The sequence below is a fragment of the Carcharodon carcharias genome, chromosome 19 (genome assembly GCF_017639515.1).
Source record: "Carcharodon carcharias isolate sCarCar2 chromosome 19, sCarCar2.pri, whole genome shotgun sequence".
Classification (NCBI taxonomy): Eukaryota; Metazoa; Chordata; class Chondrichthyes; order Lamniformes; family Lamnidae; genus Carcharodon; species Carcharodon carcharias.
The window spans coordinates 36072236-36089842 of NC_054485.1; the positions used below are offsets into that span (position 1 = coordinate 36072236).

Below are 17607 nucleotides of genomic sequence, written 5' to 3' on the forward strand. Positions count from 1 at the left end.
CTGATATGTTAGTTCATGAACTCAGGCTGCCTCTATCTAGGGTGGTTAAATCATCGATGGAAACAATATCGCACCAGGCTTTCCTTGCAGATTCTTGCGTGTGAAGTCCGGGAGAAGGAGGAACTGCTCCATACGTGGTACTTGGAAAGCGGCTTATTAAATGTTGTCATGGAACTTCTTGGCAAGCTCTTTAATCTTGCGTGATATGAAGGGCGAGGTCCGGTTGCGCGCTTGCGGAAGCGGGGGAACAGTGTGAGAGCCAGGGGCAGTGTGAGAGCCAGGGGCAGTGGGAGAGCCAGTGACCGAGGAAGTGTGAATCAACAGGATCTGTGACATGTGATGAAACACTCCAAGAGAAACAGAACAGGCGAGTGGTGACAGATGACCAGGTAAAACACAGCGGCGACAGGGCGGCTGAGGAGCACCCTGAAGGAGATCAGGATTCTGTGATATACAACTGTTCGCCAGGAAGCGATTTCATGGTCTTCAGGGAGTGATCCGTCTACCCCAAACAACGGGAACGGAATAAAAGGAGACCCACTACTTGCAAGTGTCTCGGAGTACCCCGGGCTGAATTAAGGTAATAAATATCCATGATTATAACTTTCCACCTGGAACTGTCCTAGCTTTGACCTGCTCTTGTAAATAGATATTTAGTCTCATATAAGTTATAATCTGGCGTTGTGCTTACATATAAAATTGAAGAAGATACGCTAACCAGGAATACTTTCCGCTTGTACAGCGGGGCAGATTTAGTTACTGCGCAGGATCATGTAAGGGATGGTGGGGGGTGGGGGGAACAATAATTTACGATTGACATGTGGAATTGGAGGGGCAGTTTTAATTCCCGACATTAATTCTTGTGCTTTGGTAGATCATGTATCTCCACCGCGCAGGTTGTAGCAATATCCTAAAGTTGAGGAGTTGACTCTCCTTTCACTTGTGTAGGAGTCTAGCCGATGGTCAGATGTGAAGAAGACGATTCCTGCAGGTCACGGCTCCGGGGGGCTGAATCCCAGCTTCATTTCAAAGCAGGAGTTCCAATCCAGGTGCTTCAGGTAAGGAGGTTCCCACCATTAGGGAAAGCGTTTCAGTCTTGCGTTCAGCTTCCTGGGACAGATTGCATTCCAGTGGGAGAGCAAGTCTGGCTTTAGGAATGTCCGAAATCAAAATGGTCAGCCGGAGGAATGAATATTTTTGTCAGTTTTTTTTTTCCTTGCAATTTTCACACCATTTGCGAATTTTCATTTCTTGATGTTGGTGGGAAGGCGACGGAATTGGAGATGGAGATGTAGCTGAAAGTGGAAAATGCTGTAGGTTTGAGAATGTGGAAAACTGATCGGATCTCAGGACACAGAAGGAGGCCATCCGACCCGTCGCGTCTGTGCTGGCTCTTTGGAAGAGCTGTGTGCTTTAGTCCCACACTCCAGCTGTTCATAGACACAATCTTGCCGAGAACAGACTAGTAGTTTACTGAGCATTGTATTTCTTGTGAATAATACAACCCGACAGCTTAAACAGGGTGATGGAGCTCGCTTAGTGTAATTGTGCAGGCAACCTATGGTGTAGATAGCGACGCAGTTGTCGGCAGGTTAGATATCAATACAGCTTGAAACAGCACAGTTTAAAGAGGGAATCACCGAGAGGATTCAAAAGAACTTTTGAATATGACATACATTAGCATGATAAAGAGACGCTGAAAAAACGCACTACTTTTCCCCAATGGAATGAGGTTATTTGAATGCAAACAATACTATCATCTCGTATGTGTACAAACACAAAAGACTTTGTCCAGTGTATTCCCGAGTGACAACGCCCTTTTAGAACTGACAAAAATTACTGGGCAGAAATATTCAGAACAAATGCGTTTCATGAGGAGAATGAGTAACTCCTGCCGACTCATGTCCTGACTCCCTAGCTGATTTTAAAATGAATAAATTAATAAAATTAATGGTAAGGGCGAGATTTTAATTCATCCTTGGACGAAATTTAGAGTGCTGATTCAAATGAAAGGAGGGCGCCTTGAAATTACAAATCACGAAAGCTAATAAGCAAAATGGCAATTCAATTTCAGCATTACTTTGTAGCATCCCGACTTTGGCGCTGGGACATGATTCTGACTGTGTTAAAAAGGAACCAGAGGCCAGTTCCTGTGTGTTTGCTCACAATCTGCAGACTACGTCTGGTTGGCCGGTTGTGACACGGTGATAGGAAAGGTTCACTTATCCCAGGCGAGTTTGAACTGGAGCAAGAAGATGGACAAGTGAAGGCATTACCTTGAGAATCTTGTGCAGTCTTGATAAGGAAAGAAATGCTAAAACAATCTCCTTGTAACATTCTCCCATATTTAATCTGTGGCTATGTTCTGGTCTCACTGTGTGCTTGGGAGGTCAGTTCAGCAGATGAACTGGTCATGATGCAATTTCATGTTGCAGACAATGGCTGGGACAGGAGATTTTACAGGATTTCCCCCCATATTCCTCTATAAAGTATCTCAGGAGTCTATTTTTTTTTGCTACATTAAGATGCCAGATTTATTTGAGACTCCTGCCATCATCAGCGGCAGCCCAATGGTTCGGATCCTGGGTGCTGATCACACTTGGGATTTCTTGCTTTGCCGGTGTTTGCTGTTCACCTTCTCCAAGGCAGGGGAGGCTAGACCCCAAATGCTGGGAGTTCCCATTTTGGTAGTCCATACGGGACTCGACATACTTCCATAAGATGAGAAAATCAGCCTCCAGAGGGGCACTTGAAGATGTGGAAGTTTTCTTGTTAAAGTTCTAATCATGCTCCTTTGGTTAAGGCTCTGAAGAAATGACAGAAGAGCTCTGTCTGGCACAGGCACGTCATTGGATGGCAGACAAGTGCCTTAATTTCTAGCAGCCTGGTGGGTTCAACACTGGAGAGCACTGTCAGGATTTTGGGTTCTAAACATGTCATTTGACTGCAAATGGTTGTCATAGTGGTTGCCATCATTGTTGCTGGCTACATTGAGCCTGTCCCAGTTTCAGCATGCTCACATTATGATGCTATTTTCATCATGGCAAAAGCATGTAAAGTTTTAGTGTGTTTTACAGGTCAAATTTGAGCTTCTTCAGACCCACATAAATGAGCCTTCACTGCTTTGAACTAAGTGGAGGTTGTGATTTATAAGAGCTGACAACTCATACATTAGCAGTCAATAATACCCTCTTCATGTAAAAGTACAATCATACTAGAAGAAAAATACACAAAATAATTATATTTAAAATTTATTCTCAGGATGCAGCATTGCTGGCAAGGTGGCATTTATTACCCATCACTAATGGGTAATAACTAATCACTTCAGAAGGTGGCATTGAGCCTGTTACTTGAACTACTGCAACTCATGTGATGAAGGTGCTCCCTCATTACTGTTAGGTAGGGTGTTCCATGATTTGACCCAGCAACAAAGAAGAAACAGTGTTATACATCCAAGTCAGGATGGTGAGATTTGGAGGAAAACTCTGGTGATGTGTTTCCAGGCACCTGCTGACCTTGTGCTTCTAAGTAGTGGAGGTCATGGGACTGGGAGGTTTTGCTGAAGAAACCTTGGTGAGATGCTGCAGTGCTATTGATAGCAGCTATGGTATGCCAGTAGTGGAATGGTAAATGTATAAGCTAATTGATGAGGTGCGGATTAAGTGGACTGCTTTTTTATTTGGATGGTGCTGAGATTCTTGAGTGTTGTCGCATATGCATCCATTCAGGTAAATGGAGATTATTTTATCACACTCCTGACTTCTGCCTTGTAGGTAGCAGAGAGACTTTGCAGAGGTGAACCACTCACCACAGTATACCCATCCTCTGCTCTGCTGTATTAGTTATAGCAATTATGTGGCTGGCACAGTTGAGTTTCTGGTTAATGGTGATTCCCAGACTGTTGAATTTGTGGACTCAGTAATGGTGATGCCATTGAATCTCAAGTGGACATAGGTAGGCTCTCCCTCTTGTTGGTGATGGTAGTTATCTGGCACTTGTGTGGTGTGAATGTTAATTGCCATTTACCAACTCAAGCCTGGATGTTTTCCAGGTATTGCTGCACTGTCTCATTATCTGAGGAATTCCAAAAGGAGCCAAACACTGTGCAATCATTGACAAACAGCCTCACATCCAGCTATAAGATGGGGGGAATGTCATTGATGAAGCAGCTGAAGATTGTTAGTCTAGAATGCCCTGGGGCTGAAATTGCCCTCCCACAATCAAATATCTTTATTTCAGGTATGACACAAGCCATGGGAGAGTTTTTCCCTGATCACCATTGACCTTTTTAATCCAGGCTCTTGGTGCCACATTCTGTCAAATGTTGCCCTGATGTCAAGAGCAGTCACTCTCACCCTACCTCCAGAATTAAGCTATCATATCCCTGTCTAAACTGGGCTATAATGAGATCTGGAACTAGTGAGTGCTGGCAGGACCCAAACCAAGCATCGGTGACAGGTTATTGATGAGTAAGTGCCATTTGGTAACATTATTGAGACTCCTTCCATCACTTAGCTGATGATTGGGAATGGGTTAAAAGGCTGGGTTGGATTTTTTCTGCTTTTTGTGAGCAGGGACAGGGCAATTTTCCACATTGTCAAGTGAATGACAGCGTTAGAGCTGTACTGAAACAGCTTGGCTAGAGGTGTGGCTAGTTCTGGAGCATAGATTTTCAGCACTCCAGCTGGAATATTGTTGAAGCCTGTTGCCTTTGTAGTGTACAGTGTGCTCAGTTTCTGGATGTCATGTGGAGTGAATCAAATTTCCTGAACATTGGCATCTGTGATGGTGTAGACCTCAGGAAGGGACTGAGAAGGATCACTACTTTGCACTTCTGGCTGAATATGTTTGCAAACGCTTCAGCCTTGTCTTTTGAACTCACATGCTGGACTCACCATTGTTGAGAATAAGAATGGATATTGATGGGGACTCCTCCGCTCATTAGACATTTAATCGTCAACCACTTTTTATGACTGAATACGCAGGACTGCAGAGCTTTGACATGATCCATTGGTAGTAGGATGACTTAGCTCTATCTTTGTAAGCTGTTTTCACTGTTTAGCAGGTATGTAGCTCAGTTAATAAGTAATTTTCGGATGCTCTTGCTGGTGCTCCTGGTATGCTCTTCTCCACTCCTCATTGAAACAGGGTTAATCATCTGGTTTGATTGTGCTAGAGGAGTAAGGGATATGCCAAACCATGGGCTGGATTTTATTTGCCCTCGCTGGGTGTGTTTTCAGCAGAGGGCAGGTAAGGTAGGTTGGGTAGCTAGCCCATCACCTTCCTGCCCATCCCTGAGCTTCCCACATAAAATGCTAGCTGGGTGGGTACTGAAATTGGCAGCCCACCCTCCATATGTAATAAATAATTAAAGGTCAATTATATTGATTTGTATAGTATGCTGCCCAAGACATAATACGGCTGGCATGGGCAGGTGGGCAGGAGTGGGCAAGCTGTTTATTATGGCCTACATGAAAAGGGCCGGGGGGGGGGAGTGTGTGGTGCCCTGTGTGCATCGGGGGCATCCCCGCCAGATGTTCTCCTCTCCTCCACTACCTACTCAGCCTCCACCCCCTCTTCCCCCTCCCTGGCCTCTAGGATCCCTCTCCATCCCGAAACCCCCTTTCTGAGTCAGCCATGATTATCTTCATCCTCCTTCCTGCAGTCCCAGCACATCCACCACTAAGCTTTGGCACTGCCAGCCAATCAGATTAGCTGGCAGCCCCGAGGGCAGGACTTCCTCCCACTGATTCCCAACCAATTGAGCCCAGCCCAGCAAGTATTGGCTGCAGGACAGGTGGTATCAACTTCTGGCTAACTTTCCTTCCAGCAGCGAGCAGCCCACCATCCCCTCCTCTGTAAAATGCAGTCCCATGAGTCTACAGGTTATGGTGATATATAATTTTGCTGCTGCTAATGGCCAAAATACCCTGTGGATGCCCAGTTTTGAGATTTATTCTCAATACATCATACTTAGCACAGTGGTAGTGCCTGATGACAGAATCCTCAGCATGAAGTTAGAACTTGAACTCCAGGAGATAAAAGCAAAGAACTGCGGATGCTGGAAATCCAAAACAAAAACAAAAATAGAAATATCTGGAAAAACTCAGCAGGTCTGGCAGTATTGGTGGAGAAGAGCACAGTTGATGTTTCGAATCCTCATGACCCTTCAACAGAACTAAGTAAAAATAGGAAAGGGGTGAAATATAAGCTGGTTTAAGGGGCAGGGGGGTGGGGGGGTGTGTGTTGGGACAAGAAGAGCTAGGTAAAGGGCCAGTGATAGGTGGAGATAACCAAAAGATGTCACAGACAAAAAGACAAAGAGGTGTTGAAAGTGGTGATATTATCTAAAGGAATGTGCTAATTAAGGGTAGAAAGCAGGACAAACAAGGTACAGATCACTCTATTGGGGGTGGGGTGGGGTGAAGGAATACTAAAAAGGCTAAAAGGTAGAGATAAAACAATGGATGGAAATATATTTAAAAATAATGGAAATAGGTGGGAAAAGAAAAATCTATATAAATTATTGGAAAAAACAAAAAGGAGGGGAAAAAACAGAAAGAGGGTGGGGATGGAGGAGAGAGTTCATGATCTAAAATTGTTCAACTCAATACTCAGTCCGGAAGGCTGTAAAGTGCTTAGTAGGAAGATGAGGTGCTGTTCCTCCAGTTTGCGTTGAGCTTCACTGGAACAATGCAGCAAGCCAAGGACGGATATGTGGGCATGAGAGCAGGGTGGAGTGTTGAAATGGCAAGCAACAGGGAGGTCTGGGTAATGCTTGCAGACAGACCGAAGGTATTCTGCAAAGCAGTCACCCAGTCTGTGTTTGGTCTCTCCAATGTAGAGGAAACCGCCACTAGAGCGATCTGTACCTTGTTTGTCCTGCTTTCTACCCTTAATTAGCACATTCCTTTAGATAATATCACCACTTTCAACATCTCTTTGTCTTTTTGTCTGTGACATCTTTTGGTTATCTCCACCTATCACTGGCCCTTTACCTAGCTCTTCTTGTCCCAACACCACCCAGCCCCCCTCCCCCCTCTTAAACCAGCTTATATTTCACCCCTTTCCTATTTTTACTTAGTTCTGTTGAAGGGTCATGAGGACGCAAAACGTCAACTGTGCTCTTCTCCACCGATGCTGCCAGACCTGCTGAGATTTTTCAGGTATTTCTGTTTTTGAATTCCAGGAGGTTCCCCCTACTGATACTACCATGGAATGCTACTTCAGCAATAGATAAATTGGTGAAGAGGTAGGATATTCCCTTCTGTTGGATTTCTCCCGACTAGCTGCAAGCCCAATCTGGCAGCTATCCTTCAGAACTTGGCCAATTGCATCAGTGGTGGCACTACCAAGCCAATCTTGGAGATGGACATTGAGGTTTCCCAACTTCGAATACATCCTAGGTCATTGTTTCCTCAAGTGGTGTTCAACATGAAAAAATAACTGATTCATCAACTGAGAGAAGGCGGGAGGTGATAATCCTTGCTCAGGTTTGACCTGAAGCCATGCAACTTCATTGGGTCCTGAGTCAATATTGAGGACTCCCGGATCACTTCCTCCCACCTATATACCACTGTTCCCCACCTCTGGTCAGTCTGGCCTGCTGGTGGGACAAAACATACACAGGACAGTGTTGGAGGAGACTATGACACTGAACGATAGGCATGATTCTATGATTATGATCACGAGTCTATGGGACAGTTCTTCCAACTTTGACAGCAGTCTCCAGGTATTAGTGAACCTTACAGGCTGGATTAGGTTGGGTACATCTGTGTCATGTCCTGATTCAATGTGTAGGGCTCAGCTGAGTAGTCCATCTGTAATTTTTCTTCTTCTTCTTTCTACATTTTGATACAGCAGAGTACTTTTCTAGGTCACTTCAGATGGAAATTAAGAATATATCATGTCGATGTTGGACTGTCATGTTTAAACCAGACTAGGTATGAACAGCAGGCTCTCTTTACTAAAGGATATGTGTGAACCTGTTAGATTTTTAGAACACTCCCATCACTCTTTATTGCTAATAGATTTATATTTCCAGATTATTTTTAAACTGAATTCAAATTCTCAAACTGCTCATACTGGGATTTGAAGTTGCATTCTCTGAATTATTAATACAGTAACATCGCCTGTGTGTTAGTGTCCCTGCTTAAGTGACCCAAGTGTCTATGCCCATGTGTCTGCCAAATTATTTCAGATATCACTCATCCTTTACATTGAAGAAATTCCTTCTAGAATTATAATTATTTTTCAAGATCTACAGTGTGTTTTCAATCTAAAAAGCCATTCTGTAGAAGGCTATGAAAGATGATGAGAATATATTTGGAAAATGCAGCCAGAATTTCTGAATTCTCTGTAGATTAACTGTAGCATGAGGAATTCTCTACAACTATCGAGAAAAAGGACAGAAACCACATTGTAGCACAGATTGTGCCACTGAAAGGCAATATTGTTTCTCTATTACTAACAGAGCTGTACATTTTCCATGTTATGGTAAGAGGTCAGAATACTGTACATCAGAATGTTAGGGATAAAAGAAAAATGAAAATGTTGGAAATAGGAAATAAATCAGAAAGCACTGGAAATAGCATGCTAACCAACCTGTACTAAAAACGGTTTCCCTGATTTATCCTCAAGTTGATTTTTTTGCTATGGAGGAAAATCTACTCCTTAATATTATTTTTTCTGAATTATGAAGATAGTTGTGGTATGGAATCATGGAGTACCCTTACTGATTTCACATCAGGCATTTAGAGTTGGAGACTTTATCAGTCTAGACTCTTGGAGATGAATTGACAATGTGCCACCCAATCCACTCAGTACTTCATGAAGCTTTAATTCAGTTTTATCATTTATCTATGGAGCCTGCCATCTTACATTTCCTGGAGATCTTGGGTGAATATGGTTCCAGCCTTTGGATTGTAGCTCATTATACAGAAAGTCCTAAAACTCAACTCAGAACTAGGAATTAAATCATTAACCAAATATTATAGTGATGGTCTCTATAGTTATGTAGATAGCTATTAACAGTTGTAATACTACTAATGTTGTTTCAAGAAGCTATTTTCTTCTTTCTCTTGATTGAACCCAAATTCACTGCCAACATTGATCTGCTCACATATCTGGGAAGCCTCTTCCAGCATGTCTCATACACTTGGGCAGGATACAAAAACAATATTCTTGCCTTGTTTTCTTTCATTTCTCACATTTTTGTTTAATTTAGTCAAAGTACTATGGACAGTGTCTCTGATGTCTCTTTACTTATTCCTACTAAGCTCGATTGGTCATACCCTATTTTCTTTTTCCCCATATTCCACTGTGATCAAGAGAAAATTAACTTTACTAATTTCTACTGTAATCCATTGAGCAGGATCTTACTTTTGCTGTCGGGAGAGAAAGTGGGCCCTAACCGTAATGACCTCAGCTGGCTGCATGGTGTTGCAATCCTATGGGAGGCAGTCAGTTAAAAAGCTGCCTCCATGTCTGCAGTCCAATTAAAAATGATGGGCCTGTTCCCGAGGTAGGAGGCTCAATCAGAGGGCCTGAAGCAGTGGACAGCTGGGAGAATTGGGCACTGTTGATGTACCTAGGGGACAGTGAAGGTGTATCAAGATGGAGGTTCTCTCCACAAGTTTAAAAAATTAATAGCCACAGATGTCAAGCTATGATTGTGAAGGATTGACCCCTGCAGAGGACTACTTGTGGCGGTGGCGTTGCTGAGAGAAAGCACCTTTGGCCTCTTCCCCCTTACCCCCACCTGCCCCCTGCCCCAGGCTGCCGGTGGGAGGCTGCCTCCAGGAATCCACCGGGTTTCAGCCATCCGACATTGGGAGGGTCTCAGCCGTGACAGCATCTTGACCTCAATTAGACCCTAAAGTGGCCTAATGACTACCCACCACTGCTGGGTGGTAGCCAGTGCCATAATGACTCATCCTCAGGCAACATTGCTCAAAGACAGGAATGCATTACAGAGCTGACCTGTTGTGCTGTCTTCAAATTTTACTCTTGGTCCCGCCTCCTTGGGGCTGGAATGATTCACCCATTTTTTTTCTCAACTCTTTGATACACTCAGTCTTTCCTTTCTTCTTAAATCCCTTAGTATTTTCAACCTGAGGATTATATTACCCAAACACTATTTCTTGGTTTATTTAAATTAGTTGTTTAAATCAAGCAGAAAGAAAATGTCAGAATTATGAGCTTGTCTCAATTCAATCGTTATTATCTGTAATTGATTGATCTGTGAACTGTTTTGCTTGTTCAATACACATGGGGGGAAAGTCCCACTTCGAAATATACAAGAAAAACTTTGGGAATGAGAAGGTAAAATATTTTCATGATGAGGTTGATCCAATAGTTCATTTGGAACATAAGTATTTAAATAAGGATCTTCTGCACTTTATAACAACCCTCCCACCCCACCCCTTTAGCATTCTGTTTATCATATATATATTTCAAATTTTGTGCTGTTAACTGTGGTTATTGCTTTTGCAATATAAGTGATGTTTAAATTTATGAAACTTCAATGAGAGCAGTGCCAGGAATGTCGAAAATATTTGCGTTCTATTATATGATATAAACATATTTATCCCATGTTGGGATTGCCCAACAATGTAAGATGAAAGTGTTCATGTGAAGTTGCAGTAATGGAGTCACAAAGAAGTATAAATACCACAACTTTACCGCACAAACTGGAACTCTCTAGAAAACAATGAAAAATACAGGAATGCTCACAAAAACATTTAGGATGAAAACTGTATGTCCATCACTTAAAAAATAAGAGTGTTGTGAGTGGTGCTTCTGAGCAAGCTGACTGGTCCCTAAGATAAGCCAAACAATAGTCAGCCCCTGAAATAGGACTTGTTTTATTCATATTCCTGGGGGCAAGGGGGGATTTAACAAAAGCTACTTTGTAAATATATTTATGAAACTTAGGTGGTTTCATTTACCTGAATTACATTTCATCCATTAGATTTATTTTCATTTCTGAGATATTTCCAATTCTGATCATTCATTGTCAGTATGTTATATTGTTGCATTACACATCATCTAAGCAGGAAATGAGAAAATACTTCTTAAAAGGCAGTTCTTCAATATCAAAAACACCTTGCTCTGGAATTGTCTTGTGTCTGTAATGTTACTGTGTAGCCTTTAGTAGTATGGTTCTTCTGGTAGATGATATCTGAAAACACCAGTTAATCAATTATTAGTCAGCACACCTAAATCAATTATTTTACATATTAAATTTGTTCATACTTTATGTGTACCTTGACATTCCAGAGAAAGATAGAGGCAGATAGTAACACAGTCGTGCACAGGAAGAGGGATCTGCAGAACCAATAGCTACAGCAGCAAGAGAGCTGTGATTGAAAATTATTTATGGTGCCTTCAGTGGAGCCTAAATTATTGCTTGTCAAAACTCCTTTGCCTTAATAGCAAACCTCTGTCCTGCTCACCCTCTCTTCATGTTAAATCTTTTTGTTCCTCTTTGTTTTCCATGTGGTGGTCTAGTCAAAGTAATATATTAAATGGCAGTTTCAGGTGTCACATTATTGTTCATTGTTTTCAAAATAAGTGTAAAAAAACTCACCACATGAATCATGGTAAAAATGGCAACAAAAAAAAATCGCTGTATAAGATGTGCTCAGTTTTTACACCAGACACATTCTTTTGACATTTCTAATTTACCCAATGCCTATTTTAAAACTACACATAAATGCCATCGAAGGGCCAGAATTCTCAGATGTCAGTGGTTTCTCAGAAATATTACAAGTGTCTGGGGATGAAAATGGTGATACTCTCTCACTTTCCTGAGTCCTGGATATCAAAACACCAATAGAAAAGATTCTGCTGACCCAATATGTATTCCCAATAACTACAAACATGAGATCATTAGAAAAATTGTCAAATTGAAATATTTTACCATTTTAATTATTTTCTATTTTTCCTAGGTCTAAAGTGGGTGGTCGGTACTGAAGGGATTAAGAAACTTTGAAAATTCAGCATTTACAGCCATCTTTAATGGTTCTTAACCCAATTAAATCGTGATTCAAAATAGAGGATCTTTGAGAAATAACATTTTAAAGACATTCTGCTTCTAAAAATGAATGAAAGTAGTTCAGTTTTGTTTAATTCAACTGCAGCTACAACCACTTCTCATGATGCAACCACTGAAAAGGCGTGCGACAATAACTTCATGGATATGGAATGTTTCATGATTCTTACTGAAAGCCAAAAGAAAGCTATTGCTGCATTGTGTTTAACAGTGGGGCCATTTACTGTTTTGGGGAACATTTTAGTTTTATGCATCATATTATTTACACCACAACTTCGATATCGACCATCTTATTTGTTTATAACTAGCCTTGCATCTGCCGACCTCTGTGCAAGCATTAATTTTATGTACAGTTTTGTCAGCTTCCACGTTTTCAGGCTCCAAGATGAAAATTACATTTTCCTATTTAAACTTGGAGGTGTCATTGCATCTTTCTCAGCTTCTGTGGGCAGTTTGCTGCTCACTGCCATTGACAGGTACGCATGCATTCATAAGCCTTCTGAATACAGGACAATTTTAACAAGGAGAAAAGCAGTGATCTGCATTCTATTCACGTGGTCAGTTGCTGTTTTTATAGCTTTTCTTCCTTTGATGGGATGGAATTGCATTGAGTTCACTAGTAATTGCTGTGAGTTATTTCCTCTGGTAGATAAAAGCTATTTAGCTTGCTGGATTATGTTAATAACTTTCCTGTTAATTTTAATAATTTATGCCTATATACATATTCTATGGAAAGCCCATGTTCATTCAGTCTACATGGAGAAACAGAAAGAAGGAAGGAAAGGGCAAGTAAAAATGGGGCACACACGTATGGACATTAAACTCGCCAAAACACTGGGCTTAATATTAGTAATTCTGATTGTTTGTTGGTCTCCAGTCTTGACTCTGATGATATATGATCTATTTGCCAAGGTAGACAAAGACACCAGAAAGGTATTTGCTTTTGTCTGCATGTTGTGTTGGTTAAATTCCACAGTGAATCCCATTGTTTATGCCCTAAGAAGCAGAGATATGCGTATTGTAATATTAAATATCTTGTCTAGGCACAAGAGGCAGTTACCATCTGTGGAGGGCAGCACAGAGTCAGATGGACACTTTAAAAACAATACAGTTACGACCATCTCTTCATCAGCTGAGCAATGCAACATTGTCAATTCTAGAGAATGATTTCTAACTGAATCAAATCATTGATCACCTGGATATTAAAACATTCAGGCCAAAACATTACCTCTTAGAAAGAAAATGAGCGGTTGAGCTAATATCATTTATTGGGAATATTGTTACTGGGAACTTATTTTAAAGGAATACGCTCTCAGGCCCTGAGTGGTCCCATTACACTCAGTGAAGGCACTTCTATCTGCTGATAAATAGAATAATTTCATTTTGGTCACTATGCAGAATTCAAGCATCATGCTTGCTGGCTTTTCTGCAAGAAAAGATGAACTCTCCTAATTTCAGTGTAAAATTCATTAACAGTCCAAAAGTGAGCAACTCCTAATTGTATGCATTGCCATAAATGACTCTAGTTCATAAATTCTGCTATGGACCTTCAATATGTAGCACAATGACAACAGGTTGATGTCTTTCTGCAAAGTTACTGTGGTAAAACACCTGGAAAATGCATCTCGCCGGTGAGAGAGACAACAGGTTCAAAAAGAGGAAATTCCACTTTTTTTTGGATCATAGTTCACACATTAAAAATAGCAATCTGCCTGCAGTTGACAAAATTAACACCATGTTGAAGCAAGAAGGGCAAATGCCAATGTCAAAACATTCCCTTTGGTTTTTCACTATTACTTGTAATGTTATGAGAAGGGATATTAACTCTTGTAAATACTAGAAGCTTTGCTCTTTGGTCTAAGGACGGATGCAAGAGAAAAAAAAAGTTAAATTTCACAACTTAGCTTCCAAGACTCTGGTTTCACCCTATAGATTGCTGCACATACCTGATTAATTGGGATAGTTCAGTCTATTGGCAGTAATGATACTTTTATGATCGAATTTTCAGTCTCTACTGGCAATTGGCCAGATAATGTGTACAATTGATAGATCAAGTCATCACAGGCAGTGGACCTCACTTTGCTATCTTTTCCCTACCATTCATAATGAGGTTACTGGAAGAATTAGCAGCACTTCCTTCCTCATTATTGACATTCAGCATGTGATATTAAAGGAAATTATGAAATGAAAATGCAATAATTGCATCATTGTAGATTGTTCACCAACTCCATTTTTGCCTGCAGCCTGAAAAATACGTAGTAATGGAGTTTAAACTAATTCACTTGTGTACTCGAGGCAATTAATGCATTATTTTGTTCAGATGACAATTGGAATTAAAGTCATGTTCTGTCTAAATAGTTACTTATAAAAAGGAAAAGAATGCTTTATAATGGACATTCTATAATTGTATATATTCATTAAACTATAATTGTGTGACAAGATAATACAACATGGATTGTGTCTGCAGTTTTCTATGGAGCCACTCTGCAGTCTTCGCTGCATCATTTTGAGGATACAATCTCAGAAATTTGCTTTGGGCAGTAGCACAAACAGTCAATATTGTATTGATTCATAGCCCATTATACATTGACTTCAATGGAACTGTATAATAGATACTGCTGCAATACTGCCCATTTAGAGCTACTGTTTTAAACAAACTATCCTTAGGTGTTTCCCTGCAATGGTAATCTCAATCATCTTTAGAGAACTGTGGTGGCTGCCTGATACATTTGAACTCCCTTCTTGTTATTAACTGACTATAAAGCATTTTAAACTGATTTCAGAAATTCCAGTCTGTTTTAGGTACAGAATTGTCTGTGTAATGCAGGCATACATATTGCACAACAGCTATATGTGGAACCTACAATGTCTCAAAGATTGATTGGCAATAGAAAAGCAACATTTTGTTATGAGGACATATTAACTTTTAATTGTCAAGTAGTGGTCTGACTGAGCCACAGAACACTCCTACACCACCACCTCTCGCCCCCAAACCCACTCTAATGCAGTGACAAGGCGACACTCTGAAATTCTAAAGCTTCAATGGTTTAGGCACTCCAATAATGCCATAAAATGGTGTGGGAATCTGCTTCTATTATGCAAATATCGTTTTCCCTGGGATTTGGACTGGATCCTTAACGGTGCTGACAGCCTGGTGGAGGTCCTGGCACAGGTGTTGAAACACAATTTCTGGACCCCACTATCTGCGGAGAACTTCAAAGTTCAGTAAAACTGGTCTCCTAAGTTCACATAAAGTTGTGTCAGAAAATTTTCATAATTTTAAAGTATTCATTTAACATTATTGCACATTTTGGAATTCACTCAAAAGAACATACACTTGTTACTGAATTATATTTTTATTCTTTTCTTGCACAACTTTGCAAATATAATACTCAAATATAAAAAGCTGAAAATTCATGCTTCAGATTTCTGAAACATTGGGTTGAATTTTGCCATCGGCGAGCAGGGGGCGGGGCCCACTCGCCAACGCACAAAATGACGCAGGATGCTGTCGGGGAAACCCCCAATGTCATCCTGCCCCATTTAAAATTTTCAGGAAGGCGGGGGCACAGCCAAATCAGCTGTGTGCCCGCCGACCTGTCAATGGCCAATTGAGGCCATTGACAGGATCATTAAAACAATTAAAGGACCTGCCCATCCAACTTTAAGGTTGGCAGGCAGGCCAGGAGCCCCGGCGGACAATAGAAAAAACATGAAACCAGCGGGATGAGGTTTCATGTAGGGTTTAAAAAAGTGTAATAAAGCTTTTGTGAAATTTATTAACATGTCCTATCTCGTGTGACATTGTCACATGAGGGGGACATGTTAAGGATTTTTTTTTTCTATTGTTAATGTGGATACAGCTATCAGTGATCTCCCTGAGGCACTTAGCCTCAGGAAGATATGCGCTCTTTCATGTGCATGCGCGAAAGAGGGCGCTTTCGCATTTGGGGAATCCCCTCCCGCCCACACAGGATGCGCATAGCGCTTCCCACCAGGCATCACTCTGGGTGGGCCTTAATTGGCGCGCCCACTTAAAATGGCGATGGGGCCCGCTTCTCAGGAGGGTATCAGCTCCCCACCCACCAGAGATTGGGTTGGGCCCACCCACCCGGTAGGCAGAAAATTCTGCCCATTGTTTAGTTTGGTCTTTTTGTGCTTATGTTTCCTACTTTCCTGTATGTTTGCCTTGTTTTGGTCTGTTGGAAATCACACATCTCTTGTGGCTTAATGTGCTTGCAGGCATCTACATAGGCTGCTTTTGAGCCAGAAATTATGAGATTTATGAAATGGGTTTCTGTGAAAGCACAGATTGCCATTTTGACTCTGGAAAGGTTCATACCAAAACAAGTGTCACGTGGTTCTCTTATAATGTTTAAATAAATGTTCAATAAAGCAAAATATATCACAGGCAGATACAATACAGCTGCTCCAACATTTGCATCATTTCACATTTTACAGACCTGACATGCAAATTATTCTGCCAATATGATAATTGCCCTTGAAGTTTTTATGCAGAGCTTTTTCTTAATTCTGAGACACTGCACCATGAAAATCTCATTATGATTTTGAACTATTCCTTTGTTATACCATGAAATAGCACTTCATATAAAATTAGTTCAGTGGAGCGAGTCAAGGATGAATAATTTAAAGCTCCATATTTCTTATGTAATTCTATGGAAGCTAATGAAAGTATTCTCTATATTATGACCATCAGCACAACATGCTTATAATTAGGAAATAAAGCATGAAATGTGTGTCACAAATAAAAATTGTAATCGGTATGCTGATATTACTTACGGATCTCAAATTTATTTGGAGTAACTGGTGGTCTACAATAAATTACATTAAGGAGGAGTATATTTATGAGTTTGTGTTAGTTCTAACACATGTTTCAAAATTACCCAGAGATAATATAATGCACAACAATGCACCGATTTGTGTCAATACTTGTCTAGTTTAACCACACCTCAAATAGTATTACAAGGAAATGCACAAATTTCCAACTGGGTTCTAGCATTTGCAGTAAACTATGACCAAGGAAGACTGAAGGCAAAGGAAAAAAAATACTTTGGGACTTGCTCCTACTTCAGATATTGGCGGAAGTTGAATCACTTTGCCACTTAGGTGGCATAATATTCTTGGTCTCATTGTGCTAACACAGAAGATTATAGAGCCTGCTGAGGTGAGACAAAATGTTAACTTGATTGAGAAACATCATACATGTTATTTTGTGAGGTCTACAAGAGAGAGCAAAATCATGAGACATTGCATCGCATCCTGTGATGTATACTGTGTCTTATTGACATATGGCACAGTTAGAATTCACCCCTTATACTACACTCCACCACCACCACCACCACCACCCCCCCAAGCCTCTAGCTTCAATTATATATAGGGGATTGGAGTCATGTGTGTGATCTCTCAGGTTCTGCTGGGAAGAATAAGAATTTGTAGATGACTCAGGTTCACCAATCTGGATCTCTTGATGAACGCAGCATCTCTGGTCTATTTGGTTGGACAGATGACTGCTTCTGTATGGCAACTAGTGC

At 41.0% G+C, this 17607-nt stretch overlaps 1 protein-coding gene across 2 annotated transcripts; it reads left to right on the forward strand.

The window, feature by feature from the left end:
- Positions 1-219: 219 nt before the first annotated feature.
- Positions 220-14504, forward strand: cnr2 (cannabinoid receptor 2). Of its 2 annotated transcripts, XM_041212115.1 has the most exons (3): positions 220-580; positions 949-1058; positions 11952-14504. In XM_041212115.1, the coding sequence occupies exon 3, from the start codon at positions 12104-12106 to the stop codon at positions 13220-13222; it is 1119 nt and encodes a 372-aa protein (XP_041068049.1). In that variant the 5' UTR covers positions 220-580; positions 949-1058; positions 11952-12103; the 3' UTR covers positions 13223-14504. The 2 variants fall into 2 exon arrangements, with proteins under 2 accessions (XP_041068049.1, XP_041068050.1); XM_041212116.1 differs by lacking the exon at positions 949-1058.
- Positions 14505-17607: the final 3103 nt, after the last annotated feature.

Coding starts and splice junctions, on each gene's coding strand:
- cnr2 (XM_041212115.1), top strand. CDS start 12,104: ATGAATGAAAGTAGTTCAGTTTTGTTTAATTCAACTGCAGCTACAACC.